The sequence below is a fragment of the Rhinolophus sinicus genome, chromosome 1 (assembly GCF_057876585.1).
Source record: "Rhinolophus sinicus isolate RSI-liver-muscle chromosome 1, RSI-T2T, whole genome shotgun sequence".
NCBI classification, from domain to species: Eukaryota; Metazoa; Chordata; class Mammalia; order Chiroptera; family Rhinolophidae; genus Rhinolophus; species Rhinolophus sinicus.
Genome location: NC_142501.1, coordinates 161,464,657 through 161,479,160, shown reverse-complemented (window position 1 = coordinate 161,479,160; position 14,504 = coordinate 161,464,657). Strand labels below are relative to the sequence as shown.

The window sequence follows — 14,504 nt, the reverse complement described above, 5'->3', positions numbered from 1 at the left end:
TGAGAATAAAAACTATACATACTGCATGTGAGGTTGTGGACACTCATTGGGTTGATGCATGTAAAGTTCTTTGGATAGTACTAAACACATAGGAAGGCTTTAACAAATCTTAGCTATAATTATTACCATTAAATGCTATGTTACAAGTACCCTCCGGTGTAAAAAAGAAATGCGGAAGCAAAGAGAAAGAAAATATCTGTTTGCCTACATCAGACTTTTAAGAATAAAGGGGATATTTGTACCATTCCCCAAGGGTGGCCAGCGTATTAATCATGCTTTTTTATATTCAGTATTTCTGATAGTCTGACATCAGAGGCCCTGGTGATCTTCGAGAGACTGCCCCTCCCAGGGCTAGCCAATTTCTAGAGACAGTAAATGACGAGGCTGTGTGTGCGCCTGTCATATGCTAACTAAGCAGTCCAAAATTCATACGCCCATCACCTCCTCTATTGCAGCTCATACTCAGGTCTACTCTCCCCCTGCTCTAATCACTCCAGTGCCAGGTATCAGACACTACACCCCAGAGCCCACTGAAGTTACTCAAACTAGCCAGTCCTAAGGCTGTTTCCCTGCCTTGCTCGTTCTTTCCCACAGAAACCAAAATAAAGGTTCTTGCCCACGTTTTCCCCTCACTCCCTCCTGACTGACCCTATGTGGCCCCTCTATGGAGTGACGTGCCCCCTTCTCTTCAGAACTGTGACTAATAAACTATCTTTTCAATAGCAATCATCTCCTAATCTGTTGGTCTCACCATACCTGAATGAAAATAAAACCTACATCTTGAAACCTGAATTTGCTTCTAATCATTCATTCATTTGTTGTTAAGCATCAAGGAAGTCTAAGTGCTTGGGATACAATAGTGGGTAAGACAAAGACCTGGTTCTTACCCAGGTGGATGCCCCCATGCATTTCAGGCCACCTTCTGTCTAGGGGACAAGACCCACGGACTATAGGGACACCACTCTGAGTCTCCTCGTTGCCTCCCCCACAACCTTATGAAAAACCCAGAAGACTGACAGACCAGCAGCTTGGAAGAACCGGATGTGATATTACACCACTGAGGCCTCCATTTCCACCAACTGTCCAATAAAAATGTAACATACAATCTTTGATACACCTGTGGCTGATCCAAGCCAGGATGACTTGATCCAGCAGTACTAGCTATTACAATATTAAACTACTGATATGTGGGTGGTATATGCCAGCTGTCCTAAGTCTTCTAGTGCCCCCTGCAGCCGTGGCCCCATACTAGCCCCCTGCTTAATCCATAACCCAGCATCGAAAGGTTTACCACCTGTACCAGGAGGCCTCAGGACCCCACTCCTTACCTAAGGCCACTGCCCACTCCTGCTGGGCAATACTCTTGCCTTTCTGTTTGATAAACAGTTTAATTATCATCCCTGAATACACTATAGAGCTTTATACCTATTCAACAATATTTATTACTATATGAAAAACAGAGCTAGAGCCCCAATTTTTAAAATAAGTTCTTTTCTAGTTGGCTCTATCAGCACAAGTCACAATTAGGAATTTTTCCCAAGTATTTTCAGAATCACTGTGAAAATATTTCCTCTTAAAAAAAAAAAAAGAACAGGTAAAAGTGTTTAAGCAAATATTATCAAAGAAGGGTACACATTAGCTCATTATTGAAGACACGTTTAACACAAAATGAAACAGCATGGAGTGGAAAGCCAGGTGGCAATATTTCAAAACCAGCTAAATTATATTGTCAACACAAAGCTTTCCAGGATGATCTGGGGAAGCAACTAGAAGCAATACAATATTTTCTACTTAAATATACCTATGATGATACCAATATGTTTATATTAGACTTCACAAGATGGCTAAAATCCCTAGCTCTTCCTGTTATATCTCCCTAATAAATAGGAAATCAAAGCATATCATTGTGGAATTGAAAACTAGGGAAAGATAAATTAATGCATTATGAGCACATAGTGTATTTTATTTCATTCGATTTGGTCACAAAGTCAATGTAATAACCTGACTCAATGTGAATAAAGATATTATTGAATTATATAAACAAAGGAAGAGAACAAATAAGTTGAAAGGCTGATGGGCCAAGAATTCCAGGACAAAGTCACCCACTAGATTTCAGAAATACTCCTCAATGAACCTCACTTGGCAGACTTCAGAATTGCCGTCAGTGGAAATGTTTAAGAACCAAGTAGACAATGAGCTAGTTCGTTGCCATGAGGTAAAGAGAAAAGGAGACATTGAGTGACCATTCTTTCAAAGTGTTTTTCTCTATAATGCACTATTTCTGCAAGCATGGGCATTTGCACCGGTGTCTTTAAACAACCTTATGAAACTTCAATTCTGCACTGGTTTTGGAAACGTCTATCCTGTCGCAGTGACTTTTATGAGGCTTGATCATTCCATGGAAGCTGATTTCATAGCAGGAGCTCTGGTCTGAAGCCTAAGATCTTTCAAGGAAGACTGACTCCATTACAGGGCATCTATGGAAGAGATTTGAAAAAAGTTCTATGAATAATTTCTCCACATAGTACTACATTTTCAGAGAGCGGCTTTCCAGTTGATGGCTATGTACGTATATTCCTGAAGAAGCACAACTGAGCTGTTTAAGCACTACAAGTGTCAACACTAAAAGTGTCCCTTGATGGTGGTAAAGTCCAGTTGGTCTGACTCCAGTAAAAAATTTACATTGAAACATACTGGCTCATTCTATTTTCCATTTAAATTTCAGACAATGAATACTACTACTTCATTTTTCTTTTTAATGATATAAAGAGTGGTCTGGCATCTCTACTCTCATATCATATAAAATATCCTGACTTTTCATGTCAAAAACAATTTTTGAGGTAGGTTTCTTTCAAATTCTGATGTAAATATTAAAATCCTCTAGGACATACAGTTGAAGTACAGTCAAAACGGATGAAAATTGAAATGTGTGAAATCAAATAAAATTGATCTCTCCCTTTCTGTCCTGCTCCTCTTCTTTCTTCTCTTTTTCCTTCTTCTTTTTTTTTTTTTTTTTTTTTTAATGAACATGATTAACCTACTCCCTCCCCAAAACACACTAGATTGGGAACACTTTAAGAGTGAAAATTACATCTTTTCCGTCTCTGTGATTCCTCGGTACTTATTATTGTCCCTGTCCCCATTATGTCCGAAGTTCTCAATAAATGAATTTCTGCTGACTGGATGGGTGGGTAGGTAGGTGACATGGTGGGTGGATAGGTAGATGGAAACACTGGCAGCACACTCTTCTAATTTTCCTCTCTTTGATCATTCCTTGTTAGCCTTTCTCTGTTTACATCATGAATATTGGAGCTTCCCAAAATTGCAACCTCTGCCCTTTTTCTTCTCACTCTTGGGCAAACTTATCCGTAGCTTTAATGATGAGTCCCAGATTTATGTATACAGCTCTGACTTTTACCCTGAACTCCAATCACATAAATCTAACTCCCTGGGGGATATCTCTACATAGTGTTCCATCGGTATCTCATACTTCTTATTTCTAAAATACTACTCATTAGCTCTTCCAAGCTCATTCCATATCTCCTTAGTGTAAATTATGACATCACAAGCCTTCTTTTTTTTTTTTTACTGTCTTGCTTTATAGCCCCGCCATTCACCAAGTCACTCATGCTGAAAACCCTAGACTTCTTCTTTTCATTCAACACAACACATCCAAGATATACTGACTTTTACTTCTTAAACCTCTGTTACATCCATCTCACTTTAACGCTCCCCCCCACCCCCAGGCTCCTTAGTGTAGACCTTCAACATTACTCATGATGTGGATGAGTGCAGCAGCTCCCTAACCAGCCCCACTCAGTTTCTCTCCATTTACCTGCCATATAACCACCAGATAGATCTTTATAAAATGCTAATTAACCAAATCATTCCCTTACTTAAGATCTTTTAATGGTTCTCCAATACCAATAGTGTCAACTCTGAACTCCTTAGCATAGTACATAAAGCACTTCATGACATGACTCACCTACCATGTTTCCCCGAAAATAAGACCTAGCCAAACCATCAGCTTTAATGAGTCTTTTGGAGCAAAAATTAATATAAGACCCGGTATTATATTATATTAATTATATTATATAAGACCTTGTCTTATGTTAAAATAAGACCTAGCTGGACAATCAGCTCTAATGCATCTTTTGGAGCAAAAATTAATATAAGACCAGGTCTTATTTTATTATAATATAAGACCTGGTCTTATCTAACATAAGACCCAGTCTTATATTAATTTTTGCTCCAAAAGACGCATTAGAGCTGATTGTCCGGCTAGGTTTTATTTTCGAGGAAACATGGTATGTCTCTGGTATAATTCACCATTTTGGAATTTACATTGCTGGAATACCAAATACACTGTACTTCTCCAAATAACCATAACTTTGTATTTGCTGTTTCTAGGCCTAGAATGCCCTTTCCCACCTTCTTCCCTGGTGAACTCCCATTAATCCCTCAACAGCCTGATGATGTAAAGTTTTCCCTCTGCACATCTTTCCTCACACACTCTCCCCCAGATAGAGTCAGTCTCCTTTGTTTGGATTTCTTCTGCACCTTGTGCCTATTACCATTGCAGCATGTATCATGTTCTTTTAATTACTTGTTCAGATGTCAGTCGGCCCGACTTGAGCACACTTTCCTTAAGGCATATCTTTTTTATCTTTCTATCCCCAAAGCCTAGCACACCCATGCTATAAAAAGCAAGGAGGAGAAAGTGAAGAAAATTGAACATTACCAAAAAGCATGCATTTGTATAGCTCATGTCAGTACTCTAAGGACTATATTAAAGAGTATTGCTTAATATAGAAGTCATGTCTTTTACTCAATGAATGCAAGGGAATCCCAACCTCATAAATAGTAACATACTCTTAAGCTGAGCAGGCAGACTCCTGCCCATTTATTTCTTTAATTAAAACTCTTTGCCTTAAGACATTTGGTGAATCTTAGCTACAACTAAATAGAACAAAATACTCACAATATACTTTATTTCTTCCCATTCATCTAAAACGAGTTAATTAATTGACCAAAATAATATGTGAATTTCTTATTAAAAAAACAAAATCAGTATTCCCATTCAAGATGGCGGGCAACATAGCAGGCTCCCGAACTCACTTCCTCTCATGGAACACACCAATCTACAGCTACACATAGACAATTTCCTCTGAAAGAAATACAGAAACTAGGTGAGCAACTCCTACATAACAGGCAAAGGAGAAAAAAAAATGGTATCAGAACACATAGGAAAGGCTGAGGCAGTCTTACCATAAACTGCCCCACCTCACTCCAGAAGAGCAACATACAATTAGGAGGGAACTCACAACTCCCAGCTCTTCCCTGAGGAGTAAAGTGTTTGAACCCCATATCTACTGCCCCAACATTTAAGACTTCGACCTGAGGGATGGGACCCCAAAACTCTAGCTCTGAAAGATCAATTAGACTATAGTAAACAAAGAAACAGTTCTGAATGGCAGCAAAAACTTGTGGTAGTTATTCCCCCAAGGCTCTGAGCAGAGACAGCAGTCAGACAGGCCCAGCCCCTAGTCTTTCCTTAAAAGAGACATCTGCATATCTTAAAAGCTGCAGCCTGAAGGTCAGGTTTCTAATTTAACCAGACTGTGTGTGATCCTCTTCTGAGACCTGGGAGGCTCCAGAATACTACATTCACAAGGTCTCTCTTCTGCTCCGGCTCACTGGTGTCTCCCTGGAAAGAGCTTGTGACATGTCTGATGCCTGGTCTTTGCAGCTGCCACCCAGGGAACACACCCTTGACAGCCTGGCTCTGGTGGCCAGTGGAGCTTGAGTTCGTGGGTCCAACAGGGCTAGCAAACAGAGAAACAATTCTTTTTTTTTTTTTTTTTTTTGTAGTTTTCTTTTATTTTTTTTTAAATTTATTTTTTAAATTTATTTGGGTGACAATTGTTAGTAAAATTACATAGATTTCAGATGTACAATTCTGTATTACATCATCTATAAATCCCATTGTGTGTTCACCACCCAGAGTCAGTTCTCCTTCCATCACCATATATTTGATCCCCCTTACCCTCATCTCCCACCCCCCACCCCCCTTACCCTCTGGTAACCACTAAACTATTGTCTGTGTTTATGAGTTTCTGATATGTGGTATATAAACCAAAAACAACAAAAGAACAAGACAAACAAATGAGAAACAGAAACAGAAACAGAGAAACAATTCTTAATCGGTTATTCTCCCAGAGCTCAGTGCAGAGAGGATGGACAGGAACACCCATCTCTCAATGTTCCACCCCCCAAAGAGGTATTTTTAGAAACTTTAAAAGCTGCTGCCTGAAGATCAGGCTTCCAATCAGCCTTCACCTAGGTGCTGCCTGAGATCCTCCTCCCCTTTGGGACACTGACAGATCTTAGCACATCATCAACTACAGGGAGCCACTAAGAACAAAGAAAGCTGCTTGGACAATCACAAAGGTTTGAGACAACCCAGAGCTAAGGAGGCTCTATGATAAGGTTCAGAGAACAGACTAGTGATTGGGCACTGGGCAGGGTGTGAGGAAAATGGGTGAAGGTGATCCCAAGGTATAAATTTCCAGTTACCAAATAAATAAGTCCTGGGATGTAATATATGGCATGGTAACTATAGATAACAATACTGTATTGTATATGTGAAAGTTGCTAAGTAAGTAAATCTTGAAAGTTCTCAACACACACGTCAAAAAAATTGTAGCTATGTAGGGTAATAAATGTTAACTAAACTTATTGTGGTGATCATTTCCCAACATACATCAAATCATTATGCTGTACACCTTATACTAAGACAGTGTTATGTCAATTATATTTCCATGAAACTGGAAAAACATATAAAAATTGATATCAAACTTGTATTAATTTTGTCTCATTTTACTCCCTGCAGTAAGACCTAGCCTAAGGAGGCAACACTTATCTTCAAGACTGAAAAAGAAGGCTTAGAAAAATTGAGTTGCTAAAATGTCCCTGATGTTGACCTGACCAAAGCTCCATGATTATTCAAGTGTAATGAAAAGGCTCCTGGTGTAGGACGGGGGACCACTGTGATGTTTATTACCTCTGCATTCTTTTTTAAAGCAGTGTTTTTACTGACATAATACATTAGCAAATTGTAAGTAAAATTCATTATTGTAGTACAAAGTTCATTTTCAACATAAAACTTGTACTTTCTTCAAAATTGTATCATCTCGAACCTCTTGCTGAACTGCGTGAGAATTGAAAGAATCCATCATTAATTTGCCATGGAATCGGGGCAATTATGGGGAAAAATTAATCATCCTGACCATGTTCATATCCCTTCCTGATCACCACTGCCAAATGGTTGGCATGGTGATTGAACTGCATCATTAATTGAGATGGCTGGGCCTGAAATTTAATTGTGAAGCTCTAGTGTGAAATGAAGAACAAGGCGTCTGGGCTTGGAAATAAGAAAATATTTCCTAAGCAATTATGTCCTATATTAGATTCTAGGACCTCCACCCACCGCCCATTGCTAAATTATTCTTTTTTTTTTAAATTTTATTTTATTAAATTTATTGGGGTGACAATTGTTAGTAAAATTACATAGATTTCAGGTGTACAATTCTGTATTACATCATCTATAAATTAATTCCTTCTAAGCCTCACTTTCTTCATCTATAAAATGGGAGTAAATTTAAACTCACGGGAGTGCCAATAAAATTCTTGGTTGTAGTAATTTGTAAACTATAAAGTGATATATACATATATATATATATACACACTATATATAGCATATATAGTATATATATAGTATTTATATATTTATATATATGTGTGTGTGTATATATATACATATATATGTATATATATATATATATATATATATATATATATATATAGTGTTTGTGTGGTGTGTATAAATAACTATAAGAATCTATGCCAAGAGATTAAAAGAGATTATCTCAAGATAGAAGGCTCATAAGTGGGATTTACAAGTAAAATAAAGAATATCAAATTAAATTTGAATTTCAGGTAAACAATGAATAATATTTTAGAATATCTCAGGCATATTTGGGACGTACTTATACTAAAAAAATCATTTGGTTATTTGCAAAGTTTTTATTTCCTAATTCTATGCTTTTATTTGCTAAATCTAGATAACCTAGTCATAGACTTTTTTTCTTAGCTGTATTTTTTAAACTTTCTATAATATGTATAGTGCATGCAGTGAGAAGCAATAAAAATTGGAATTTTTTTTCTAAACTGCTTTAGTTAGAAAGAAGTATACCACTAATAAAGTGATGTGCTTATCCTTCTTTCATGAGAGGCTTTCCTTACGCAAACTGTGGTCCATGGACCAGGAGCAGCCCCCTCACCTGGGAGCATGTCAGAGACGCAGACACTCAGACCCCACCCCAGACTTATTGAATCTCAATCCCCATCTTAACAAGATTCTCAGAAGAGTCCTATGAGAAACTCTGCTCTAGAGACCTCAACTGAAAGCTTAGCCTTCAAAACAAATTTCGTTTAAAAGAGAAAAAAATTCTCAACAGGTGTGGAAGGAGAATCTGAGACACAGTTGAGCAACCTACCCTGATGGTGGGAACAGCAGTAGGAGAGAAGAGAGGCCTCCCAGTGATGGGAGCTCCAGGTCCTATGTCTTGTCCTTCCACGCTGGGCTGCCATGTGCGTAGGGCTGCACAGTCACTAAACGACTCCTGGGCGGCACCAGTTAGACTAATGATCATGAGCGTGGTGCCCCTGGAGTTGTACAGCAGCACAGCCCCCACCCAGCTCTACCCTGGAGACCTCATCTAGACCCACATGAACTCAGAAAAGATGGAAAGCTAGTGGGGGACGACGAATGAAAGAGATGTTGTTTTGGAGGGCTTGGTTTTTTATTTGTAATTTGTTTTGTTTTATTTGGGCAAGGGGGCTGATGGGTATTTCTTGGACTTTGTTGCCTTTTTTTTTTAACTTGAATATGTCAATGCTAGTGAACAATTAGTTAAACAGGTGAGATCAACTCTAGATCAAATTATTAAAATCCTTCTTTTAATGACTCTTAAATGTTAATATTTAATAGACATGCATAATTTTGGTCAACTACCAAATACCTCCAAATTGTCTTATAATTAGAAACAGATTCTTGTTTGTACCAGCCATTCTAGCCAAACTTTGGAAACACAGAATCCATATGAAAAAGAAGCATAATGTCAAAGCTCCATCTTCTGAAGTATCCAAATTCATTTCTGAGAATGGGCCAAAATCACAGGACCACACATGCAGGTGACCGTCCACATCTCACCAGAGCACGTCTGCTTTGGAGCACACCTCAGCCCACCCCTCCATTTCCCCAGTTACCGTATGTGGGCGTCACAGCACAGGTCACTAGCCAAGAGTGTGCCATGGCTTTTGTTACTGTTGTTGTTATTCATTTATTTTTTTATCATCTGTTTCTGTCACTAGAATATAAATTCCATGAGAGCAGGAATTTCATCTGACATTCCTGAGTATATTCCCAGGGCCTAGACAATGCCTGACACCCAGGAGACACCCCATAAACATTTGTAGAAGAGATGAATAAAGATAAACTGCCCTTCAGCTACTAATAAACAGTGTTCTCTTTGGTCACTATTTGTTAACTTGATACTTTCTCATTCTTCAATCACAGACTTGGATTTTAGCCAAATATCTTGAATATATTTTTGCTTCATTGTCCACTAGATAATTCCTGGGTTTGTCTTGTAGCTCAGAATAAAAACTTTTATAATAACTCTGACACCATTTCAGACTCTAAGTAAACTACTTCTTCTTATAAGGCATCTGCTTCTCACTTGCATTAGCTGCAATAATATTCTAATCACTCTATGCTGCAGTCTCAGAGAAAAAAAGAGGGGAGAGTTCCAGAAGACAGTTTTCTCTTCTTTCTAGAAAAGCACTTGAGAGCAAAGGTTCTATAAAATAAATTCTCAATGGCACGCACACACACAGACTCCAACCTTTTTAAATGTTCTGCAAAGAGGCAAGGGTATTTTGGGGAATATGTGAGGAGAGCCCAGTGCAATCTCCCAGCATTCCCAGGCCTAATTTCATAGACAACCCTTGGGCAGAATCGAAAATGGAACAGATTGTGGGAAGGCAGAAAGGTTTCCAGAGACACAGAATGAGTGACAGGAAATACATCAATCAACACACTTAATACTCAGGTAGGGTTTGAAACAATTGGTGGCTGCTCTCAGTTTCCCAGTGGAATCTTGGGCAACTCAATTAACCTCTTTCTGCCATATTCTCATCACTTATAAATTGAGTACAAAAATCTATCTAGCACAGATTGCACAGGGATTTGGTAATAAATGTGAGTAGACAGCTATATATGTGATACCTAATAATAATATTATGTTGACTAGCATGAAATCACACGGCTATAAGAACTCAAGAGGTCAACCCAGTCCTTTCCTAGGGGACCACAATTAAACCATTCGAGAGGGATTAAATTCTAATCATTTTCAAAAAAGTTACAGGGATTCCCAGAAAACACCCCCTATTCAAGGATGGTTTCTTAAGTTTAAGCTGTCTTAGTCCTGCAGCCTTCGTATGCTGTGCTTCTGCCCCTTCAGCAACCATAATACAGTAGCACCCTCGTTTGGAATGTGGATATTCTCCACTCTGTGCTGGTTACATGACTTTGAGCAAGTTACAGCCTTCACTTCCTCAAGATTCAGTGTCCTCTGCTCTAGTTGCCACACTGCCATAGGTCAGCATCAGGACTAAGTGAAAAAGCAAGGCAGGCACTTTTCACAGTGCCTGGCTCATGGTGTGTATCAAAGCAACACTAGCATCATTTTCTGGCTGAATAACCCTGGTGACTCTAATTTTTGTTTACAACGCAACTTTAAAAACAATAATCATTTCTTTTTTAATATAGTGCTCAAAATTGTAGAAAGAAGCTACCTATGCTGAATAGCCTGGGAAGATTTCTTCCTGCTTTCTCCTGGGATCAGAGGGGCAGGCTATGTGATGCACGCCTCTGGAAGACACTGGGACTCTCAGCAGCAACAAGATTCCATATGTCACAAGCGATTATGGAAATGGAGCCAGGGGAGTTAAAGGGACCACAGAGAATTTGGGCAACGTACACATAGGCAGAAACCAAGATATCTAGAGAGTAGTGATTCTTCCCCAATTGTTGGGAATAATGTAAACTCCCTGGGGCCTGGTGCTGCCCAGGAAGTGGGAAGTTACCCCTAAAGTATTCCTAAACACCTGAGTATATAGAATAAGATTTATACCAATTGAGCCTGGGAGCCTTACAATTTACCAGGCACTGTCACAATCCTAATCTCCTTTGTTCCTGGCAAAAAGCCTGTGTGAAAGAGAATCACCCCTATTCTAATGCAGTGAATGCAAAGTCTCAGAAAATTTAAGTGTCTGGCCTGGGGTCTCTGTATTCCAATTCTGCATACTTCCTACTATTCCATATAACTCATTGTAGTTAAAATCTTTTAACCTAAACTTCAAATCCAGCATTTCCATGTGAGGTCGTATCTCAATGTAAAATGGAAGCCACTTTAATAAGTGGACCTGAAGGATACAAAACTGAATCCACAGCACGCTTACAGTTATGTTGTAAAAATAAAAACTCAAGGCTATGCATAGAAAAAAACCTCAGATATATTATAGCAAAATGATAAAGGCAATTAATTGGCTTTAGGTGGTAGGTGGTGAGCAGATTATTTTTCTACATTCAAAATTTCCTTTAATGAACACATGTTATATATACAATGAGAAATATCAGTAATGAAATTTCTTTTTCAGGTAGCTGGAGAGTAAAATAATACACCCAACAGCAAGGCAGCTTCTTTTAAGAGTAGAGAGAGGCCTGCTTCCCTTACCTCCCAATAAATTATATATATATACACACATATACACACATATACACACATATATATATATATATATATATATATATATATATATATATATATATATATATTCCCCCTTCATCTCCTCAACCACTCACAGATGACCTTGCTATTAAGTCAAATTACCCAGGATGGCATCAATTTTCTATAGATGATATGCCAAGGCAATGGCAGGAATCACTGCTAAATTTTGACAGAAGTCCAGATTTTGCCCTGAAGGGACCAATTCATATTCAGAGTTGCAAATGGGAAAAAATAATAAATGGAAGTGTCCAATGAGCACTGGGTCTTGCTTAGCTATTCATACTGGTCTCTGAAGGAATTCCTGTTTGGAACTCCTGAAAGCATGACTTTGGGGACACCTCTTTCAGATCATCTATTATTCATAAAGGGAAGGAGGACATCAGTGGGGGCCACTCTTTTGCATGTAGGTCTTCTGTCCCATCCACAAGCATCCTAGAACCACTGTCATGTGAAAAGAAAGGTCTTCCTGGCTGTGGTCCCACCTTACAGGATCTCTCAAGAGGTAAGTCTGGAAGCTACCTAACATTTCCTTAAAGCATGCTTACCTTCACATAGCCCAGTGCTCTCCATGTAAAATTGGGCTCTACACTGGGACAGACACTTTCCAGCAGTGATGGTTGCCCCAGACAGCTGCTCAACTTGCAGTCCTTCCTCTGGCTTCTTACACTGGGTACAGTGAGAGCGCTCTGGACCCACACAAGTCAGACAAGAGGAATGACAGGCTGCCGAGAGGAATAAAATACAGAGAATAATCCAAGGATCATATACATGTTGCAACCAAGGGGAGCCCCTCATTAAATCAAAACCATTAGAAAAGTTCACCAAATACATTCTTTCCAAATGTTGTTTTTCTAGTGTTCTATACAAAGCATGGGTGGTAATAGTAATATTGATGAGGAGCAAAATAAAGGTGATGTTAACTGGTCCCATTTCTCAGGTCCTCTAAGGGCTGCCTGGCTAGAACATGAAAAAAAACAAAACCAAACTGAGCAATCTTGACTTGGTTCACCAGAGAAACACATTCACTGAATGATGATTTAACATCATGTCCTCAGTTTTTACTGAAGATTTTTAAGAAATATTCATATAAAAGCCATCACTGCATTTTTTGCAAAAATGGTCATTGCGTTATTGTCCATTTTGTCATCTATTGCCCACTATATAGGGGTCCAGGTAACAAATTCCTCATAGAATTTATGTGAGGAAAGGCTGCTTTTCTAATCAAGGAAGAAGCCTCTTTTGAGTGGCAATAAGAATTTCGCAATCCATCAGTTTGTTTCCCCTGGCTACCGGTTTAAATCAGAGCCAAATAGAGAACTTGAATTATCTCATGCCCACATTTTGATAGTTAACTTTCCTGTTCTTTAAAAAAGACGCATTGTATTTTCCTTTTCAGAATATTTATTGCAGCTGCCTGTTTTAAACACACCTTTCTTCTAACTATTCTCAAGCTCTTTTCTAAGGTGCCCTATGTATAAATAAATGTAAGTTAATTTCACTTAATTAAAGTGTTTGCTCCCAATGTTCTAGTTTCATAAGGCTCAAAAGATACTGCCCTCCCGATGAGCCCAAAGCCTTTTTGGCAAACAGCTATTTAAGTTTTTCCATTTTATTCAGCCCAGAGGCATCGCTACTGACTCTCAGTTTGCTCAGCAGTATCATTAACAAAAAGAGGTTCTTTAGGGAAAAACAAAATGAAGACCAAGAAGAACACTAGCAATGCTAAGAGAATAGAAAAAGGAGGAGGTGAGAGTGGTTTTGCTTTAATGTATGGTAAAGGAAATGACATTCCTCTTAAGGATGGTCAGAAAAATGATAAAACTTTTGGATGTCTTTACAAATTGCAAACGTGATTTTTCAGATTAGCGCTTGGTAAGGAAAAAAAAGCATATAATGCATGCATAGCCATATAAGATATACTAGAGGAAAAGCCACACTGAAAGGTCACTTAAATCTATATGCTTGTGATGGGAAAATGTCTTAAGAATAACAATGACACCAACAATACCTCTGCAGACCCCATGGTCAGGGTAGAAGCCCTCTCCACAGCTGGGCAGACAGTGGCCTTGTTGCAGAACCTGAGGGTGGATGCAGGCTGTACAGTGAGAGGCCCTGGGTCCGGAGCAGCTTGCACACGAGTTATGACAGACTGAGGAAGAGAGCGACAGGGGAACACAAGGGACCGAGGTGAGTGAAGAGCCACTTCTTGGCTGGGCTCCGTAGGTGCTAGGAAGCCCTCCCCCCATCACACTCAATCTCCCTTCAGCTCTCACACCAAATCAAGGGGAAAGATGTGTCAGGAGGTGGTTACATCACCAGAACTGCCCACATTGCCTTTTACCCATCTTTTATCCATGTTCTCTTATTTATCGGCTACTCTTTATTTAGTGTTTGTGTTAAATATTTTATATGCATTTCCACTTTTAATCTTCATAGCAACATTATGAGATAGGAATTATTAACCTCATTTTACAGAGGAAGAAGCTGAAGTCTTGGGAAATAAAAAAAAATGTACCCAAGACTAGAGAGCTAATTAGTAGCAGGGCTGGGATGTAGCCCTAAGTCTGTCTGAACCTAAAACTCCCCACC

The 14,504-nt window shown here is 38.9% G+C and overlaps 1 protein-coding gene across 3 annotated transcripts in view; it reads right to left on the bottom strand.

The window, feature by feature from the left end:
• The window catches only part of FRAS1 (Fraser extracellular matrix complex subunit 1), a 424,744-nt gene that overhangs the window by 186,838 nt on the left and 223,402 nt on the right, over nucleotides 1-14,504 (bottom strand). For all 3 annotated transcript variants that reach the window (XM_088791576.1, XM_019720206.3, XM_088791578.1), the window contains 2 exons: nucleotides 13,924-14,064; nucleotides 12,461-12,637 (listed from right to left, as the gene is read on the bottom strand). In XM_088791576.1, coding sequence (XP_088647702.1) covers nucleotides 12,461-12,637; nucleotides 13,924-14,064 — 318 coding nt within the window. The remainder of the gene's footprint in view (nucleotides 1-12,460; nucleotides 12,638-13,923; nucleotides 14,065-14,504) is intronic.